The 22227-nt window shown below is 41.0% G+C and overlaps 1 protein-coding gene across 6 annotated transcripts; it reads right to left on the bottom strand.

Moving 5' to 3' along the window:
• Positions 1–18944: 18944 nt before the first annotated feature.
• On the bottom strand, positions 18945–21706 carry LOC142744658 (uncharacterized). Of its 6 annotated transcripts, XM_075854825.1 has the most exons (4): positions 20808–21706; positions 19897–20109; positions 19363–19495; positions 18945–19112 (listed from the first exon to the last, which is right to left on the bottom strand). In XM_075854825.1, exons 1-2 carry the CDS (start codon positions 21649–21651, stop codon positions 20051–20053), a joined length of 903 nt encoding a protein of 300 aa, XP_075710940.1. In that variant the 5' UTR covers positions 21652–21706; the 3' UTR covers positions 18945–19112; positions 19363–19495; positions 19897–20050. The 6 variants fall into 6 exon arrangements, with proteins under 6 accessions (XP_075710940.1, XP_075710939.1, XP_075710941.1 ...); XM_075854824.1 differs by having other exon boundaries at positions 19363–20109; XM_075854826.1 differs by lacking the exon at positions 19897–20109.
• Positions 21707–22227: the final 521 nt, after the last annotated feature.

Genomic DNA, 22227 nt, shown 5'->3' with positions numbered 1-22227 from the left:
ACACGCTGCTCTAACGGCCAAGAACAAAGATCGCTCTGATTCTGGCCGTTTAACTAGTTAAATGCTGCGGTCAATAGCAACCCTGGCATTTAAACTGTTAGGAGGTTGAGGGCATGGTCAGACGTGGCAGAATTTATCAGATGAAAATGTTGCTGCAGATTCGTTGCGAATTTGCAGCAACATTTTCATATTTGACAGGTAATTCAGACGTTGTGGATATCACAGCGGACTTACTGCAGATTTCAGCCTTTGCAATGTAAATGCTGAAATCCGCAGTGAAATTCCGCTGCTTCTCCGGATTACAATGTGCATGCTGTGGAGGGAAAATTCTGCACCGCAGCCTAAATTCCGCACAGTTATTTTCTGCAACGTCTGAACTAAGTTTCCCAACAATGGATAGAAACAAATGTAAAAACACGACTGCTGCAGAATTCCACTGCGGACTGTCCACAGCGGAATTCAACAGCAATTCCGCCACGTCTGAATGTGCCCTTACAATATACCATTATTTAACTCACGTGGTCGACTTAGTGCTAAAAAATATGTAATAAAAAGTGATCAAAAAATCGTATGTACGAAAAAGTGGCACCAATAAAAATGACAGCTTGTCCAGAAAAAATAGGCCCTCACACCGCTCAATCGACGAAAAACTAAAGAGGTTATGACTCTCAGACTGTGGTGACACAAAACAATTTTTTTTTTAACAAATAGTTTTTTCTTTGTAAAAATAGTAAATGATAAAAAAAAAGTCCAACATTTGGTTTCACCGTAATCATATTGAGCAGCAGAATAAAGTTACGTTTTAGTTTTTACCGCATGGTAAACCAAAAAAAGTATGAAGGAATTGAGGTTTTTTCCTATTCCACCCCACAAAGATTTTTTTTTCCGTTTCCCAGTACATTATATGGTACTCTGCCAATAGAAACTCCAACTCTCCCCGCAAAAATTAAGCCTTAATTCCTTAGATTAATTGATACATTAGGAGAGATAAATGCAAATAGTTTTGGATGTGAGACAAGCAGCACAGGTCATATTAGCATTATTTCCATTGTTTCACATAATCTGTGAAGTTTTCGAATGCTGGTATAACAGAATGAAATAAACCTGCCATCTGGAATGAATTATTTGCATTATTTATATTAGCCTGTAGCCATAGAACAGGAACTAAATCATTGTCTGCCTTCATCCTGGCATTCAGCATGATGTGTTTGCTTTTAACTACACAATAAACGTGGTAACAAAATATCTCCAAATAGAAAATATGATGCAGATAGGACAGCAATTATATTATAAAACACAAATATGAATATCATTTTCTGCAATAATTCACATATAATTCTTCCTACACAATAATTTTGTAATTCATTAGTGTTGAGCTGCAAATATGTCACAGAATACAGCATAGTGGTAAAACCACTCCAAGGTTCTGGAAAAATTGTCTCACTGTTTACTGAGGAATACATTTCTGTGCTCTATTGCAGGTTAGCCAACTGGAAATGGAACGAAACGCACAAGATTATATAGGCAGACAAAGATATAGATCACAATTTATGGCTAACATGACAGCCAAGTCCCAACTGGTCCTGCCTAAAGCTTAAAAGGGTTGTCCAGGATACACAAAAAAAATGGCCTCCTTTTTTCGAGAAAAAGCTCCACTCTTGCCCATGGGCTATGTCTGGCATTGCAGATCACTCACATTCAAATGAAAAGTGGCGCTGCTTGTGTAAAAATATTTTTTAAAAAGGTCCTTTAACCAATTTAAGGCTATGTTCACACGGCAAACCAAAGATGGCCATAAAATACGGAGCTGTTTTCAAGCGAAAACAGCCCCTGATGTTCAGCCGTTTTTTAAGCAACTAGCGGTTTTTGCAGCGTTTGTTACGGACGTTTTTGAGCAGTTTTTATATTGAGTCAATGAAAAACAGCTCCAAAAACGGCTCAAGAAGTGACATGCACTTCTTTTTACGCGGCCATTTTAAAAAAACGCCCCGTGGGAACGAAACTCAGTTTTTTCCCATTGAAATCAATGGGCAGATGTTTTTCGGGGCGTTTACAGCCTGAAAATCGGCTGAAAATAGGCCGTGTGAACATAGCCTAACATTGATCCAAAGGTTAAACTAGATAATCTCTGGCAGGAAAAGCAGGCCAGACTCTGAACCCTGTGAAGTGATGTAGGATATATGTGCACATGTTGAATGGATAATGGGTAAAACACTACTCTATTTCCATTTGTAACATTCCATCTACCCAACTTGTCAAACACTGTGTGGACATAGCAAATAAAGAAATAAACACAGGTCCAGGAGGCAACACTAGCGCCCCTCTAACAGCTTGTTGTAGTATGTGTGGGTGGCAGAAACCTGGCAAGCTCCTGTAGATCGCCAAGACCAATAACGAACAAAATATATATAGCATCCGCGCCCCAACACATACAATGCACAAACACCGGATACCTAAAATAGCTGATTGAGATCAAATCACACCATCAAACTGTGTTCAGACCTTTAGGCCTCATTTACACGAGCGTGTGCAGTTTGCGCACGCAAAAAAACGCAGCGTTTTGCGTGCGCAAAAGGCACTTGACAGCTCCGTGTGTCATCAGTGTATGATGCGCAACTGCGTGATTTTCGCGCAGTCACCATCATAGAGATGAGGCTAGTCGACGTCAGTCACTGTCCAGGGTGCTGAAAGAGTTAACTGATCGGCAGTAACTCTTTCAGCACCCTCGACAGTGAATTCCGATCACAATATACAGCAACCTGTGAATAAAAAAAAGACGTTCATACTTACCAATAACTTCCTGCTTCCTCCAGTCCGGTCTCCCGGCCGTTGCCTTGGTGACGCGTCCCTCTCTTGACATCCGGCCCCACCTCCCTGGATGACGCGGCAGTCCATGTGACCGCTGCAGCCTGTGATTGGCTGCAGCCTGTGCTTGGCCTGTGATTGGCTGCAGCTGTTACTTGGACTGAATTGTCATCCCGGGAGGTCAGACTGGAGGAAGAAGCCGGGAGTAATCGGTAAGTCAGAACTTCTTTTTTTTTTTACACGTTCATTTATATTGTGATCGGAAGTCACTGTCCAGGGTGCTGAACCAGTTTAACTCTTTCAGCACCCTGGACAGTGACTGTCTCCTGACGTCGCGTACCGGAAAATTTTTTGCCGGGTTCGGTCAAAACGAGTTCGGCCAAACCCGGTGAAGTTCGTTTCGCTCATCTCTAAGACACTCCGTTTGGATGTTTGTAAACAGAAAAGCACGTGGTGCTTTTCTGTTTACATTCAGAGTTTGACAGCTCTTGCGCGAATCACGCAGTTCGCACGGAAGTGCTTCCGTGCGACCTTCATGGTTTTCACGCACCCATTGACTTCAATGGGTGCGTGATGCGCGAAAAACGCAGAAATTTAGAACATGTCGTGAGTTTTTTTCAGCGCACTCACGCTGAGCAAAACTCACGGACTGTGTGCATGCCCCCATAGACTTGTATAGGTCCGTGCGACCCGCGTGAAAAGCACGCGCGTCGCACGGACGTATATCACGTTCGTGTAAATGAGGCCTTATACAGCACATTCCGATACACAGCTAATATAGCATTAATACACTAAACACGTTCCCTAAATATCTGACATGAAAGAGTAGTGATAATGTGACTACCTATATCCAATGCCGTAGCTACATGGTTTTTCCTGTTTGTGTTTTGGCACGGTGAGAGATGCCAGTTACCTGAAGTACGCTATTGGCCGGAGCGTCCCCTGTTTTTGGAGATACAGATCTTTTAACCCCGTAGTGACCAGCCTAATTTAGGCTTTAATGACCATTCAATTTTTTTTTGTTTTTCTATCATCGCATTTAAAGAGCTATAAAGCTGTTTTTTTTCCGTCAACATAATGGCACCATTTTGGGGTACATAGAATTTTTTTTACTTTTATTAACATTTTTTTGGTGGGAATAGAAAAAAACCCAGCAATTCCGCCACAGTTCTATGAGTTTTAAATTGACGCCGTTCACTTTGCGGCGTAAATAACACATTACCTTTGTTCTATGGGACGGTACGATTATGACGATACCACATATGTCGAGGTTTTCTTTGTTTTACGACTTTTGCACAATAAAAACACTTTTGAACTTAAATTATTTGTTTTTGAATCGTCGCTTTCCAAGAGCCGTAATTTTTTTATTTTTCCGCTAATGTAGTGATATGAGGGCTTGTTTTTTGCGGGACGAGACATAGTTTTCACTTGTACTATTTTGGGGTATGTGGGACTTATTAATTCACTTTTATTTTGGTGTATTTCTGTGTATTTTTTTCCTTTTTTTTTTATCGAACATTAATTTTTTTTTACATTAATTTAACTTTTTTTTAATCCCATAAAGGGATTTTTCATTTTGCTTTTTATTTTTTAACTGTAATGTACTGGCATATATCTATATGCCATTACATTAGCTTGCGTACTGATTGTACACAGTGTACTGATTGTACACAGGCAGCTTTTAGGGCATACCTCAGTATGCCCTAACAACAGGAAATATGTTCAGACAGCCCTGGGGTCCTCCAATGTACCCTGGGCTGTCTGGCCATACAAGTTATGGGCTTTGATCGCGTCACAGGGATTTTCTGTGACACGATCAAAGGGCAGTCCCCCCTCCTCTTATTTACTTGGAACACTGCGATCAGATTTGATCGCGACATTCAAGGGGTTAATGGCGTAGAGATGTTTATCTTCTCTCCATCGTTAGAGCGGGGCAGTGGCTGTATTATAGCCATTGCCCCGTTCCCGATTGCGCGCGGACACTGGCTGTCACACAGGATGAGAATGCTCGTCCTAATGCGCGGAGTACCCGCCACTCAGGACGAGCATTCTCGTCCTGTGTCGGCAACCAGTTAAGCCCTTGGAGACACAGCCAATCTTTGTTTTTCCAATGTCGCATTCCAAGAGCCAAACCTTTATTAGGTTTTTGTATTCTTTAATCCCAAAGAAAGGGTTAAATATTGATGGCCTTAATATGCCTTTAGTGACGCACCATGGCCTTGTACTTATATGTACTACTTGTATTGTGTACTGCAGCTTTAACCCCTTAATGACCAGCCTATTTTAAGTCTTAGGGCATGGCCAGAAGTGGCATTTTTCTGTAGACACTGTCCGCATTAATGCCACACATAATCTGTGTTGCAGATTCCATTGCGGCCTTGCCTAAAATGTGCAGTAAATTGCTGCGGATTAGCCGTTGTGTATTCAGGTGAAGAGTACATCCTGCTGTCTTTTAAAACATTTCATCTCAGTCTGGCTATAGACCTCGAAACATATAGGTCCAGCCAGAATGAAGAAATATCCTGTTCGTAAAACCAATCCGCAACGCAACACACATAACATCTGCGGATTTCATTGCGGAATTTTGAATCTCCATTGAAGTCAATGGAGAAATTCCGCAACAGTGAGTGTATGCTGCGGACACCAAATTCCGCACCGCAGCCTATGGTCCACAGAGTTGTTTTCCGCCACGTGAGCACGAACCTAAGTAAAAAGGTGTGGAAACCAATGGAGAAAATGTCCGCTGCGGATTTCCAGAGCAATTCCGTCACGTCTGGCCGTGCCCTTAATGATCAAGATATATTTTACGTTTTTCCATCGTCTCATTCAAAGAGCTATAACTTTTTTACTTTTGCATCGACATAGCTGTATAAGGTCTTGGTTTTTGTGGGACAAGTTGTATTTTTTAATTGCAACATTTTGGGGTACATATAATTTGTTAATTAACTTTTAATAACATTTGTTGGGGGGAATGGAAAAAAAAACAGCAATTTCGCCACCCTTTTTTGCATCCTAAATTTACGCCATTTACCTTGTGGTGTAAATAATACAATAACTTTATTTAGCCGGTTGTTACGATTGCAACAATACCAAAACCTAATAGTTTTCTTATGTTTTACTACTTTTACACAGTAAAAACACTTTTTTTCAAAATTATTTGTTTTTGAGTCTCCATATTTGAAGAGCCATAACTTTTTTTATTTTTCCACCGATGCAGCTGTATGAGGGCTTTTGTTTTGCGGGACGACTTGTAGTTTTTATTGGTACCATTTTGGAGTACATGCGACTTTTTGATCACTTTTTATCAAATTTGTTTTAAGGCAAGATGAACAGAAAACATAAATTCTTACATTGTTTTTTTTTTTGTTTTTTTACGGCGTTTGCCGAGCAGGTTAAATAATGCAATAGCTTTATAGTTGGTGTCGTTACGGTCGTGGCGATACCAAATATGTGTAACAGTGGGATTTTCATTTTTTTTACTTTGATTTTTTATTTATTTATTATTAACTTTATTAAACTTTTTTTACTTTTTTATTAGTCCCACTGGGGGACTTTACTGTGTGATCAGCTGATCACTTTTATAATACACTGCAATACTTCTGTATTGCAGTGTATTACTGCCTGTCCGTGTAAAATGGACAAGCATCTGCTAGGCCATGCCTCCGGCAGGCATTAACTAGAGGCAGGCCTGGGGGCTTTATTAGGCCCCCGGCTGCCATAGAAGAAACCGGCATCCTGCGATCTTAAACCACTCCAAAACCACTCAGATGCGGTGCTCGCTATTATACGCAGAATTTGAGGCGTTAACCAGACGAGATCGATACTTATCGATACCTATTTCGATCTTGCCCACTCGAGCAGGTCTGCTCCCAGCCCTCAGGTACCTTCGGTAGCTGAGAGCAGGGAGATTTAACTGCTCCCTGCTGTGTTTCTTTATTCCGATAACTACTCCATAAAAAGGCTACTGCATCGGAATAAAGCCCGTTAGTGGCCACCATAAAAATACCTCTGGGTGGTCACTAATGGGTTAAACCCTGTGTCTCGCCGTTGTGTTATATTGTTGCTGCTGTCTTTTTATTCCATGCACTAGGTGGCACTTGTTCAGTGGTGAAACCGGCTACTGTCTGGCCATGTATGGGTGAAGATATGCTACATTAGAGATGGTGGTGGTTGGTCCGGCCACCAAAAACGTTGTGAACATTTATTGTTTGAGCTGTATGTTAACGCTGTGGAAATCCATTGCAAGTACGCCACGTGTGAGCACATATGACAAAGACTGAATAAGCAAATGCTTCTGCCTGAAAATTAGTAGGTGACTCATCTCACTCGCTCATTTAAATACCAGGAGCCTTTTGGCACAAAGTGTCTAGCACTATAGACTCCGAAAATCAATGAGGCTACTACAGAAAAGGGTTTCACGCAGAGATACAAATGATGGTCTATCCTCAGGATAGGCCATCAATATGTGATCGGTGGGGGTCCGAGTCTAGGCACCTCCGCCGATCAGCTATTTCAAGGGTTGGTGGCGCTCGAACGCTCATATTGTGCACAAATAACAGTCTAAGGGCACGGCCAGACGTGGCGGAATTGCTGTGGAACTTCGCCACGTCTGGCCGTGCCCTTATACATTGACCAAAAAACAATTCTATACAGTCCTGCCACCTTCATACACCGCAAAAATAATGCACTGTAGAGTTCCTAAGTAGCAGTGCCACATAATAAATAAAGTAAATACTAACATTCAGTGCTCAAATAATACCAACAAAGTGATCAGATAACAGCCTCATACATAAAGTGAAAAAATAATGGTGCTATGCAATACCTAAAAAAAACTGCTATATAATTAATATTACTATTTTAAGTGGTCAGAAGTCTTGGGTGCCAGTAAAGGTGACTGTTGCCTCTGTACAAAAGCGCAGGTTTCACAGCCCAAAGCCTGGCCCTGGAAATGCCGTTATTCTTAATACAATTACACCAGAGGAACATATACATACACATAATCCACGGTCAAATGTGTTTTTATATGTACATTTTGCCACTTCCAGGTGCTCTTTCCTCAAGCCTGTCCTCAAGCATGTGCCTACGGTGCCTATAGATAAATCCAGCATGATTATACAATGAAATATATTGAAATATGTTTTAAAAGAAAATTTGAATACTATAACTGCAGGAATTAAATAGGTTAATGCATTTGCATTAAATTTACTCAGTAATTGGCAAATAGCATGACATGTTTGACAATCATATATATATATATACTACATGGTCACAGTTCATTTCTAGATGGTACAGTATTTCAGTTTTAAATATATTCAGTAGTTAGGGACATATATTTCTCCAGCAAACCAAGAGCATTTGTCTGAGAGTTTATAAGCCTCTAATTTCAAGCCTGCTGTAGAACTTTTGCACTCAAAATATATTACGTATGCTGCAGGAAAAGAAAACCCATTTGTGAAATAAGAAATGTAAGCTATATAGTCACAGTATAGATTATACATCACACACAAAATGCACGGGAGCAATAAAGTGTTGTTCAAATGGATATTAGCACATATTTATTAGCACACTGTAGTATAGAATAAAGATTAGCAGACCGCTTATTCAGGTGTATATGCTGTGATGTAGACAGTACATATTAGTTCAACAAAATGAAACAGGGGTATGATGTATGAACAATGGCATCGTAGTGTAGGTTCACCTTAAAGCGATCATCAGCACAGTCTATGTGAATAGAGTGGGCAAGTATAATTGGTGATGTCACAAATCAGTGTCTGCCTGCTCACTCCATTCCGAAGCCGGGGGAAGTCGAGGAACAGAGGAGAGATATTTTAATTTTTAAACCCCCAAAAGTGCTTCATAATATCTGCCCAGTCAGGAGACAGTTGCTTTAAAAGTCACTCTTTTTAAATAGTTAAAAATAAACAAATTTGTAATATACTATACTTTTATTAGCATTTGAACTTTGTTTGGCCCGGAGAAGATTTCTATAAAAGAAAAAGAGTAGATATAAAATCTGCTGGTTGCTGCCTATCAGTCTGGCTCTGTAGTCTGGAGTGCATTTATTGGTTGGTTGCCTGGCTGTGTAGTCTGGACCGCCTCCTCAAAACTGTAATTAGACGCAGCGGTTCAGACTACACAGCCAGACAACCATTTATTTGCACATTATATTTTAATTTATCTAATTATTTTATTTACCTTTTTTGGACCTGTTTATAGGATCCTATGTGGAAGGCTTCATGAAAAGAAATTTATTTAAAAAGTCTTTAAAACATTGTTAAGGCCTCCTTTACACACAGTTTTTTTTTGTGGCATTTTAAACTGCATCAAAAAACGCTTATAAAAATGCTAGCAATTTTCAAATGTAACTTGCGTTTTTTAAGGTATTTTTAGTGTCGGTTTTTGTGGTGTTTTTCATTTGGTGTTATTTTGTACATGCTTTTTTTCTGGTGTTTCTGAAGTCTTAGGGTATGTGCACACTCAAAATAAAAAACATCTGAAAATACGGAGCTGTTTTTTTAGCAACTCGCGTTTTTTGCAGCGTTTTTTACAGCCGTTTTTCAATACAGACAATGAAAAACGGCTCCAAAAACAGCTTGAGAATTGACATGCACTTCTTTTTCGCGGCCGTTTTTTTACGCGGCCATTTTTCGATAACGGCCGCGTAAAAAAACGGCCCGTCGGAACAGAAATTAGCCGTGTGAAGCCTTTTTTTGCTGCGTTTTTGGTAGTGTGTTTAATGGTGTTTTTAGTGGAATTTTTTCATGCAGTTTTAAGTGCGGCCAGATGTGACATTAAAGTCTATAGTAAAATATTAAAGTCACTACACACAATTGCGTTTTGTTTTGTGGTGTTTTCGTGGTAATTTTGTAGTCAGTGGCATCTTGTTCCAATTGCTTTGGGTATGGCGTTTTCTTCAGCCATTTTTCCCATAGGCTTCTCTATGGGATCTCAAAAATGCCAGAAAAAACAGCTTGTACAATATAACACCAAATGAAAAAGGCCCCAAAAAACGCAACTAAAAATGCCTTAAACGTATATTACATTTGAAAACTGTTAGGCTGGGTTCACACGACCTATTTTCAGGTGTAAACGAGGCGTATTATGCCTCATTTTACGCCTGAAAATAGGGCTACAATACGTCGGCAAACATCTGCCCATTCATTTGAATGGGTTTGCCGACGTATTGTGCAGACGACCTGTAATTTACGTGTCGTCGTTTGACAGCGTAAATTGACTGCCTCGGCAAAGAAGTGCAGGGCACTTCTTTGCCACGTAATTTGAGCCGTTCTTCATTGAACTCAATGAAGAGCAGCTCAAGATATACGAGCGTCACAGACGCCTCGTATATTACGAGGAGGAGCATTTACGGCTGAAACGACACAGCTGTTTTCTTCTGAAAACAGGCTGTCATTTCAGCCATAAATGACAGCTAGCATGTGAACATACCCTCAGCGTTCTTAGAAGCATTTTTTGATGCTGTTAAAAACGCCAGAAAAATTGTGTGTGTTAAGGTGTCCTTAGACTTTCTATTATATATTTTTTCCTTTTGAATCGAATCCTGGCTTTGGCTTAAAAAAAAACCTGCTATGTTTTTGAGGCAATTTTGTGGTCAGTTGTGTTTTGTCCCAAACGCAGCATGCTGCTCTGAGTATAACATCTTTTCAGGCATTTTTCTTATAGGCTTCTTCATAGGTCTTCAAATACAGCCAAAAAAAAAAAGCATGTACAAAATGATATCAAATGAAAAATGCCACAAAAAGATAATAATTACTCTTACCGGTAATTTGATTTCCCGTTAACCTCCACAGCAGCACAGGAGGGATCCCCCGCTCCCAGGAACAGGAAACAACGAGAATGTAGTTCCATAAAAGGGTCCCGCCTCTTACCTGCTTCACTTAATAACTGAAAACTGTATTAACACAATTTATTAAGATAGACGTATATTATGCATATATCTTCAAAGGTATAGTGAAAGGTAGAGCAGGGACCTTACGGCTCCCTGCTCTACTATTGGATTCAACTGTGTCTGCGTCCTGAAGATGAGGATACAGTTTAAACCGGGGGGGGAAAAAATAAAAAACCGAAATGTGCAGGATGACATCAATTAATTGTGCAGAATTTCAGTTTTCTGTTGTTTTTTTTCCGATTGATTGCCCAGCCCTAGTGCAACATAGGCAGCAAATAATACAGGGGGGGGGGATCCAGTGCCACTGTGGAGGTTAACGGGAATTCAAATTACCGGTAAGAGTAATTATCATCTTTCCCTAACATTTCCACAGTGCCACTGACAGGAGGATTAACAGAGAAGACATTAGGGTGGGACATCAGTAGACAGAACCTTACGCCCGAAGGCAAGTTGACTATTAGCACCAACGTGTAGTTTATAGCGGCGAAAAAAGGTGGATGGATCCATCCAAGTAGCTGCTTTACAAATCTGTTCAAGGGAGGCAGAAGCCTACTCAGCCCAGGATGCTGCCATTGCCCTGGTGGAACGGGCTTTCAGTCCCTTAGGAACAGGAAGAGCTCTACACTGATAGCAAGTTGAAATAGCCAATTTTATCCATCCTGCATTAGTGATCTTACTAGCACCACAACCTCTATTCTTCCCCATAGAACTGAAGAAGTAGATGATCCAACTTTTGAAATTCCTGCGTTCTCTGTAGATAAGATAGCACAGATCTTCGGACATCCAACATGTGGAATTCTTTTTCCTTCTTATTAGCCGGGTTTTGACAAAAGGATGAAAGACATATCTCCTGATCGTAGTTATGGCCAGTAAGAAGGTTGTTTTAAAGGTTAATAACCTTATCGGGATGTTTTCAAGGGGCTTAACCCGTTAGTGACCGGCCCATCGTGTTTCTACGTCGGTCACTTATTCCGATGCCATAGACTTTTTACGTTGCGGCATCGGAATAAGTAAACAGAGCAGGGAACTGTCAGATCTCCCTGCTCTCAGCTGCTAGAGGCTGCTGAGGGCTGGGGGCGTCCCTGCTCTGCCGTGTGAGATCGATATTAGTATCGATCTCACCCGTTTAACCCCTCAGATGCGGTGCTCAATAGCGAGCACCGCATCTGAGTGGTTTTGGAGAGAGGGAGGGAGCTCCCTCTCTCTCCCACCGACACCCGGCGATACGATCGCCGAGTGTCTGTGTCTCTAATGGCAGCCGGGGGCCTAATAAAGGCCCCCAGGTCTGCCTAGAGTGAATGCCTGCTAGATCATGCCGCAGGCATGACCTAGCAGATGCCTGTCCATGTTAAACGGACAGGCAGTAATACACTGCAATACAAAAGTATTGCAGTGTATTATAATAGCGATCGGAGAATCGCATATTATAGTCCCCTAATGGGACTAGTAAAAAAGTGAAAAAAAAGTTTAACAAAGTTAATTTAAAAAAAAATGTGAAAAAAATGAAAAACCCAGCTTTTCCTCTTACAAAATGCTTTACTATTAAAAAAAAAAAAAGAAAGTTAAAAAGTTACACATATTTGGTATCGCCGCGTCCATAACGACCCCGACTATAAATCTATTACATTATTTAACCCGCACGGTGAACGCCGTAAAAAAAAATTAATAAAAAACTATGGAAAAATTGCTGTTTTCTGTGAATACTGACTTTAAAAAAATGTGATAAAAAGTGATCAAAAAGTCGCATCTACTCCAAAATGGTAACAATAAAAACTACAAGTCGTCCCGCAAAAAAAAAAACGCTCATACAACCACATCGGCGAAAAAATAAAAACGTTACGGCTCTTCAAATATGGAGACACAAAAACAAATCATTTAGAAAAAAAAGCGTTTTTACTGTGTAAAAGTAGTAAAACATACAAAAACTATACAAATTTGGTATCGTTGCAATCGTAACAACCCGCTGAATAAAGTTATTGTGTTATTTATACCACACGGTAAACGGCGAAGATTCAGATTGGCGTAGAGTGGCGAAATTTCAGATTTTTTTCTATTCCCCCCCAAAAAAAAGTTAATAAAAGTTAATCAATAAATAATATGTACCTCAAAATGGTGCTATTAAAAAGTACAACTTGTCCCACAAAAAACAAGACCTTATACAGCTATGCCGACGCAAAAATAAAAAAGTTATAGCTCTTGGAATGCGACGATTGAAAAACGTCAAAAATAGCCTGGTCATTAAGGTCCAAAATAGGCTGGTCATTAAGGTCCAAAATAGGCTGGTCATTAAGGGGTTAAAAGGCGAATTGGTAAGCACCGATAGTACCAAGTTTAGGTCCCAGGGAAGGACAGAAGGGTGTACAGCAGAACGGATCCTTGAAGCCCCTTTGTGAACCTTTTTACTAAAGAAAGATCAGCTAGTTTAGTGTAGAAAAAAACATTTAGAGCAGCCACATAAACCTTTATGCTGGCTTCCCACGTAGCGTAAATGCTGCTGAATTTCCGCAACGAAATTGTGTGCAGAAATTCTGTTTGCAGTAGCAGCAAAGTGGATGAGATTTAGAAAATCTCATGTCTATGCTGCGGGAAAATAAAATGCAGCAAAACGTTAATAACTTGACCTAGGTGCGAATTTTAATTCTGCAGCATGTTAATATATGCTGCGTTTTTGTAGATTTTCCGTTGCAGGTTTTCCTCATTGAATTCAGTGGGGATGAAAAACTCACAACAGAAAGCCAAACTTTGCGACTTTTACGGCATAATCACAGCGTTATGCCGTAAAAAGTGCAACGCCGGAAGAACAAAAAGTCCTACTTACCCAGAATACCCTCCATCTTCCTGCAGTCCGGCCTCCTGGGATGAAGTTGCATCCCATGTGACCGCTGCAGCCAATCACAGGCTGCAGCATCACATGGCCTGAAACGTCATCCAGGGAAGCCGGAGCGGACATCAGAGGAGAGAGGGGGTAAGTATGAATGGCTTTCTTCCGCAGTGGAAGAAAGCCTAACCAGCTTTGTTCAAGCCAGCCTGCAAGAAATCTAACACAAGTGAAACATCTGGAACGGTGGAGTAGTCCCATTTGTCCTTGGAGGATGTTAATAAGGTTTTCAATTTTCTAAGGAAGATCATAAAAGTTATTTCTTTAGGACTAAGAAGCAGAGTGGAAAAAACTTTATCAACAAACCCCTTAGGTTAATCATAGTAGCTGAACCAAAGAGTGAAGAATTGGCCCTTGAGAAGGAGATCCGGAAGGAGTTGCAGAGTCCAGTAAGATCCTTTTAATAGGTGGAGAAGCAGCGGAAACCAGGTCCTTTTGGGCCAAAAGTGAGCAATCGGGATGACATGTGCCTTCTCCATGATGATCTTGGATAGATTCCTGGAAATAAGAGAGAATGAAGGAAAAGCATACAGAAGATCTTTTGGTCATGCTTGTCAAAGGGCATTTATCTGCAGAGGGTTTCTTTCTTGCCAGAGAAAAGAAATTTGGCACCTGAAAATTTCTTCTGGAAGCAAAGAGATCTATGGTAGCACCCCCCACTACTTGCATATCGACTGAAAGATTTTTATGTTTGGTTTCCATTCCCCTTCCCTCAGAGACTCCCTGCTGAGGAAATATGCTATGTCGTTTTTTGCTTCCTTTGAAGTAAACTGCTGATAGGGACAGAACATTCTTCTATGCCCAACAAAATATCTGGGCTGCCACATGAGATAGATTGTAACTTTGTGTGCCCACTTGTCTGTTGAGATAAGCTACCGTGGTAGTGTTGTCCAAAAGGATTTTTAAATGGCGATCTTTTGATACTAGGGTTAGGGCTTTGAAAGCCTGGTATACTGCCGTCAGTGTTCTCTCAGGTTTGAGGATGCTGAGGATAGAGACTAATTCCATGTTCCCTGGACAAATGAATTGGCAGTGTGGCCTCCCCAACCCCGCTTGCTGGCATCCATGGTTAGGACCAACTGATTCTGAGGTGTCCATGGTACTCCTCTCTGGGGATTTGTTGTGATCATCCACCAGCTCAAAGAGTTCTTCACTCTTGATGGAATCCAGATCTTTTTGTCCAGGGAGGACTGATTTTTGACCCAAGAGGAAAGAAGAAAATTCTGGAGAATGCTTGAGTGGGCCTGGGCCCACAATACAGCTGGTATCCTGGATGTCAGTACTCCTAATTATTTCATTACCTCTCTGATGGTAACTGAAGTGATGGAGCGGAAACTTGAAATCTGGTTGATCAGAAATTGTTGTTTTTGTTCCGGAAGGAATGAGATCATTTTCTGAGAGTCCCAAAAAAATTCCCAAAAAGATTTTTCTTATGCTTGGAGACAGAATTGATTTTTCTAAGTTTATTAGCCATCCCAAGTTGGTTAAGGTCTGTTGAGTGAACTGAAGATGAGATGTTTTTTTAGGAGGAGACAAATTTCTTTCACCAGAGCTGCTTGATAAAGGGAGGATAGATTTTTTATTGTCATGAATCTTGATGGAGTAGAATTTTCGAACTCCAATCTGTAGCCTGTTTGGACCACTCCTTGGATCCAAGGAGATGATGTGATGTCCTCTCAGACAGGTGATTACATTTTAATCGGCCTCCTGCCGGATAACTGGTGTCACTTGGAACGATGCTCAGTAGAGGGTGTATTAAAGAGGAACCCCTTTCCTCTTCCCCTGAATTGGTGATGTGATCTGTCTGTACCTCTTCTCCTGGTCTTCCTCTCCTCTTCTTCTGAAAGTATTGGCATTGGTAAAAAAAAAAAAAATTGCTCTGATGGAAAACCTTTTTTGTTGTCTAAAGGGTTCTCCAAAATATCATCCAGACCTGATCCAAATAGGCGATTCCCTTCACAGGGAATGGTACACAATTTATTTTTTGAGTCGGCATCTCCTCTATAATTCCTGAGCCAGATCGTTCTTGTTGCATTGCCCAGGGTTGCAGATCTTGCAGCCATTTTCACTATGCCTGCTGAAGCATCTGCCATAAAATGTACTGCTTGTTTAAGCATAGGCATAGGTGAAATAAGATCTTCTCTTGAAGTACCAGCTGCAAGAGAATGCTCAGAGATATGGCAGTGCAGGTGGCCGCAATTCCTAGTCTCAGCATGGCAGTTGTAGTTACTCAAGAACATTTTGGAAAGCCTACCACTCTCTTATCCATGGGGTCCCTAAGCATACCCATATCTTCAGGGAAGGGAAGAGACTACTTTTTAAAAATTTTTGCCACTGGTGCATTACCTTTGGGGATGTTGTCCTAAAAATCTGCTTCTTCTTCTGTAACAGGATAACTTACGTTTAAACGCTTTGGAGACAGATGCTCTTTTTTCTGGATCCTTACATTCCTTGTTAATAAGTTTTCTAACCGTTTTATGGATCGGAAAGACTCTTATATTCTTTTCTTACAGACCCTGGAACATTTTAACCCAGATAGACAAAGACTCCTTAACTTCTTTCATACTCATGGTCTGCGGATTTTTTTTTTTTTAACAGATTAGAAGACAATCAGATAAGCTGGATCTTCATGGGGCTTATAACTTGATATGTATCCATAAAGGTGATGAGTGGAAGACTGCATTCAACACCAGAGATGGTCACTATGAGCATCTCGTGATGCACTTCGAGTTATGTAATGCTTCAGCTGTGTTCCAGGAATTCATAAATTACATATTCCGGGATCTATTGTATGTCTGCGTGGTGGTTTATCTGGATCACATCTACTCACCCGATCTGATGACACACCGGAAGCATGTTCGCCATGTCCTGTCACGGTTAAGGGGTACAACCTTTTTGCCAAATTGGAAAAATGCACCCTTGAAAAGAAATCCTTACCCTTCCTGGGTTATATTGTTTTGGATCATGGACTCCAGATGGATCCAGAAAAAGTAAAGTCCGTTCTTCATTGGCCTTGTCCTCAAGGTCTCCATGCTATACAGAGGATTTATGAAGTTTGCGAATTACTACCGCCAGTTTATCCCTAATTTTTCTTCGCTTACTGCTCTCATCTCTGCCCTCACCAAAAAGGGGGTGAATGAAAAAAAATGGACCCTGGAGCAAGAGTTTGAATTCACAGAGCTAAAAAGGTCCTTTACTTCTGCCTCCATTCTATGCCATCCTGATGTCTCCCGGCAGTACTGGTTGGAGGTTGACGCCTCGTCCATTGGTGCTGGAGCACTTCTCTCCCAAAGAGTTTCTAAGGGAAAAGCTGTCCCCTGTGTTTTTTTTTCTCCAAACTTTTCTCTGCTGCAGAAAGGAACTAATCCATTGGTGATTGTGAGCTCCTAGCCAATAAGCTGGCTCTAGAAGAGTGGGGACATTTGTTGGAGGGTTTCGCACATCCAGTTGTCATTTACACTGATCACAAGAACCTCATCCACTTACAGTACAGTAAAGCACAACGTCTGAATATGCTTCAAGCCAGGTGGATATAAACCGATAGAATACCAACGAACAGGATACAATAAAACGTAGTGCTAAGAAAAGATAACCAGTAAACTGTAAAGCATAATTGCCAGCTATATTGCATGCACTATATTGGATCCTAGGTAATGACCAAGATATACTTGGTGCATCGATCAATAATTGACAAGAGACTAAACCAAGAAAATATGATCGACTACGGCACACAATAATGAAAAAAATATATAAATTTTATTAAATAACAAACATGAGACAATTTAAAAGATGGAAATGAGGAATAAGTCACACAATAAAAAGACGTCGCATCAATCAAAAGGTCGGATATGAGTGTTGTGTCAACATGTAAGCAGTTTACATTATAGCAGCAATAGGGAACGCATATGATCACAGAGGAAACCGTGTCCGGTTGAGATCACAGCAAGTAAGAGCCAGACATGTCCAAGAACAGCAATATGGTCAGTACAAAAATGAGGTACTAGTGATTGTAGCGATCTCTGCATAAGTGTGAGAGATAAGTATGGATCGCAGGAAGTTTAGATACACGATGTTACAGGACAGTGTAACATATCAACAAATCTTTGGAATCAACGGAAGGTAACCAGAGATGATGGACAAAACAAGGCAATAGCTGCTAGACAGAACAAAAGTTATGAAACATACCGGTGGACATGATGGAAGTGTGAGATGAGACGTCTGGACCCGACGCGCGTTTCGGCAACTGACTTCGTCCGGGGTTTAGGGTCAGACTACTTGTGCCCAGCTATATGTAGTACACAGAACGTGTATTTGATTAGTTAATTAGTTAAAACAGTGAGGGAGGAGGTAGCATGAACAGGGTGGAGGTAATCGGCGTCTGATGCGGGGTACAAAGATGGCGCTGCCCCACTTCCTGTACCACGTCATCAGAGAGGATGTGAGGTGGCGAGGACTGACCACGCCCCCCCACATCCTACTCCAATTGCAGACAGCGGTCGGAAGAGGCCAGAGCCACTCCCCCCCCCGAAAGTATGTTGTTACAGATTGTAAACACCATCAGCGCACAGCCACCCATGATACATATGCCGGCAGTGTGTTGGACGGGAGTGATGTGTGAATGAGTAATACAACGAACGTAGGTGTAAAACAATATGACATGAGTGGGACGATCTGGGAGGAAAGTGAAGCGGATTGCCTGAGATGTGTGGGTGCAGAGATAAATGAGTATATGCAAACATAAAAAAGTGATGATAAGTAAGAATGTGTGGGGAGGATAGCAGTGAAAAAATACGACAGTTGAAAGTGAAAATGATATAGTGAAGTGGACGGGCAGTGATGAATAAAGAGTGACTAAGTGAAGTTATGCAAGGATATTGATGCTTGAGTAAGAAGATACGTACAGCATAAAAGTGTAAGACGGTACCAAGAAAATAATTCTGGGGCCGATGATGTGAGTGAAAATGATGAATAATAAACACAGGTACAAAAAATGGAACAGTGAATTGATGTGGGAAACGTGTACAAGAGAAATATTAAATAAGGGAGGAACTGCCCCTAAACAAGGAACTGTGATGTAGCGTGTGTTGAGTACATATAACACAATCTTATAAAAGAAATAGAGGTTTGTACTTATACAAATACCTTATACGACCACACATATGAGGTGCATATTGTATTTGACGGAAATGCAATCCTATATCACATGAAGAGAACATACTAAAAATAGTGCATATAATGCCTATACGTGAGGAAACATATACCACGTGTATGAATAAAGTGGCTGAAAATGTTGTTGCAAAGCTAACATTGTATATACATATATAAATAGAAAGATGGTAATAAAACAATGAAATATACTATATTTATATTTAATATTAGAGTCGCAGCAAAAAATGATGTATACATAAACACAGACAAAACGTACAAGATTCAAATTCTCGTTCTTATTTTCTTTTTTGTTGAGAAGTTTTTTTGACTGAAGTCCAATCGGTGACCTCCTAATCATCAGGAAACAGCATGATTCTGTGTACAAAAATGAGCAGAAAGAGGGTAGTTAGTACTAAAAAGTGACAACGGAAATGAGGGAAGGGTAAAAACCAAGACCCACAACAGGAGTCAATGGCTACAAAAATGGAGCATAGCTCAGAGATTCATTTAATCCATGTGGAAACATTGTCCCAAGAGTCCAGATCCAGCGAGTCTCGCATTGTGCGAGCTTTTGTTTTATGGCCCCACCTCTCATGCCACATATGATGTGGTCAATTCCCCTCACCTTTAATTTAGAGGGGTCGCAGGAATGATGCATTTTGAAGTGCCGGGCCACAGGTTTCAAGTTCTCCAAGTTCTCTGCCCCCGATGCCCGTTTTATGTCGGCCATGTGCTCTCGTACACGAACCTTCAACTCTCTGGAAGTGAGACCAACATAAATTTTTGGACAAGGACAAACCGCATAGTACACGACAGCTTTAGTGGTGCATGTGATGGAGTGAGTGATATTGAAGGTCTTACTGCCAGAGGCATCGGTGAAGGTAGTGGCTTTATCTACGTTAGGGCACGCGACACATTGTCCACAAGGCTTGCAACCCCATTTTGGACCCTTGGTCCCGAATGGATATTTTGTTTTTGTTGGGTCATAATGGCTTTTGACAAGATGGTCTTTCAGATTTTTAGATCGTCTGGCTGTGACGCTAGGATATTTCGTAATAAATCTGTCTAAAGTGGGGTCAGTCAGTAAGATCGGCCAATACCTCTTTAGGATTTCTCTCATTTGTGGCCATCGGGAATGATACCCAGTAATGAATCTTACCTGACTGTGTTTGTCTGGCCTTTTCTTGGGAAATAATAGGTCATCCCTGGGTGTACGTTTAGCCCTTTGATAGGCTTTTTTAATGGATCTCATGCTGTATCCCCGTTCCAAAAAACGGTCTTTGAGGTCATTTGCCTGTCTCTCGAATAATGAGTCAGAAGAACATATCCTCCTTATTCGTAAGAACTGTCCAATGGGGATCGCTTGAATAGTCTGTGAAGGATGAGACGAGGAAGAGTGTAGCAATGCATTAACGGAGGTCTCCTTCCGAAACACATCACTATGAAGAAAACCCTGTTCATCTGCAAAGATTTTGACATCTAGGAAGTCCAAGCAGCTGGGATGTGCTTTGTAGGTGAATTTTAAATTTTCATCATTTTTATTCAACCCAATCATAAATGAATCAAGATCAGCGTGTGTACCCTTCCAGATGACCAGGATGTCATCAATGTAACGGGCCCAAAAGAGGACCCGTGCCATTGAGTCACCCCGGTCATCTGAGAAGAGATTCCTTTCCCACAGCCCCAGGAAGAGGTTAGCGTAGGATGGTGCACACGCTGCCCCCATGGCCGTTCCCTGGAGCTGTAGGTAGAAACAACCATTAAACACAAAAAAAAAATTATGTGTTAGGATGTACTCAAGCATCTGGACGATGAATGAGCAAAGGGGTTTTTCTAGTTCTGACATTGAAAGGAAGTATTTGACTGCCCTTATCCCAGCTTCATGCTTGATGCACGTGTAGAGAGACTCTACATCGATGGTAACAAGGAGCATGTCACTGTCGATGCTGACACCGCTGATCTTTTGTAACAAATCGGCCGTGTCACGAATATAAGAGGGTAGGTTGATAACTAAATTTTTGAGATGGAAATCAATAAATTTGCAAATCCCCTCAGTGAGGCTACCCCTACCTGAAATAATAGGCCTTCCTGGTGGAATTTTTTCATTTTTGTGGATCTTGGGTAATAGGTAAAGGGTTGGTATGGTGGGTTCATCAGTTGAAAGTGCCATGTTTAGTTCTTTCGAAATGATGTTGTCTTCTACTGCCTGCAGAAGTTTGACCTGTAATTCTGATCTAAAGGACGACAGAGGGTTGAAAGTTAATTTCTTGTAACATTGTTTGTCCCTTAGCTGTCTATTCGCCTCTGCCTCATACATAGTACATGGCCAGACCACCACATTTCCCCCTTTATCCGCCGCCTTGAATATTACATCATTGATTTTTTGTAATTGTTTGAGGCTGTTTCTCTCTGAGGGGGTTAGATTGTCATCTTTGATGTACCTTGGAATATTCCAAAATTCTTGGGTCACTGATTTAATAAAAAGATCCACCGCAGGGCACAGGCTAAGGGCAGGAAACTTCTTAGATTTAATGCGAATGCATGCTGGAACATTACCTGCATCGGTCTTGTGCTCATCTAACAGGTCCTCTAGTGCTTTAAGTGCCTGTTGTTCCTCTGCTGTTGGGAAGAATTCGCTGTCCACTGGTTTGTCAAACCATTTTTTGAAGATGAGCGAGCGACCAAAGATATGTAGGTCTTTCACTGCAGAGAACATGTCAAAACCAGTGCTTGGTGAGAACGTCAACCCCTTAGCTATTAATTCTAAATCAGTATTAGAAAAAGTATGTGTTGACAGGTTGATTACCTTTAGGCGGCTGCTCTGATCCCGTACATCTGGTCGCTTTCTATTGGCCACTTGTCTTTGTGCCAGTTTCCTTTTTGGACGGGTATTAAAATTGGGTCTATAAGGCATATTATCTGCTTCACTCTGGGAGGATACAGAGGAAATTGAAGGAGTACGGCTACGACCTCCTGGGGCCTGATTTCTTCTCCACCTATATACTTTATTATTTTGGAAATCTCCAATGTCTCTAGAGAATTTCTTAGATTTAGTGTCTTGAATATCTTTTTCCCATTCCACAAATTGGGCATCAAGATTATATTTAAATTTGGACATATTGTCTGCAGACATTAGTGGGAATAATTGGGCCTGGACACTTTCTATTTCCTCATCCATAGATAATATCATTTTTTGGTTAAGGTCAACCAAGAGCTCCATGAATTTCCTGGAGCTCTGGTTGCATACCTCTTCCCATTTAGAGGTGAACTCTTCTTCAAAAATTGGAAAGGATGGGAAAATCTGGATTCTCAGACCCCTTGGGACAAGATTTCTCTGGATATAATTTTCCAGAAAGGTTTTGTTCCACCACACTTTCATGCGGCGGTGTAACAAATTTGTGTATTTACTCTGAAGCTCACTGACATTTTTGCAAACATTAAAACCAAATATTGGGGACTCATCCTTCGTGTACGAGAGCACATGGCCGAC

Source organism: Rhinoderma darwinii, chromosome 1 (assembly GCF_050947455.1).
Source record: "Rhinoderma darwinii isolate aRhiDar2 chromosome 1, aRhiDar2.hap1, whole genome shotgun sequence".
In the NCBI taxonomy this organism is placed as follows: domain Eukaryota; kingdom Metazoa; phylum Chordata; class Amphibia; order Anura; family Rhinodermatidae; genus Rhinoderma; species Rhinoderma darwinii.
The sequence above is the reverse complement of the archived record's forward strand: the minus strand, read 5'-3'. Positions and strand labels throughout refer to the sequence as shown.

Excerpts from the sequence above, each read along its gene's own strand:
- LOC142744658 (XM_075854821.1), bottom strand. The coding sequence starts at position 20,891 with ATGAACCCACCATACCAACCCTTTACCTATTACCCAAGATCCACAAAA. Across the intron at positions 20,110-20,807 it reads AGGAAGGCCTATTATTTCAG|ACTATTCAAGCGATCCCCAT; the intron begins GTAGGGGTAGCC and ends CATCCTTCACAG.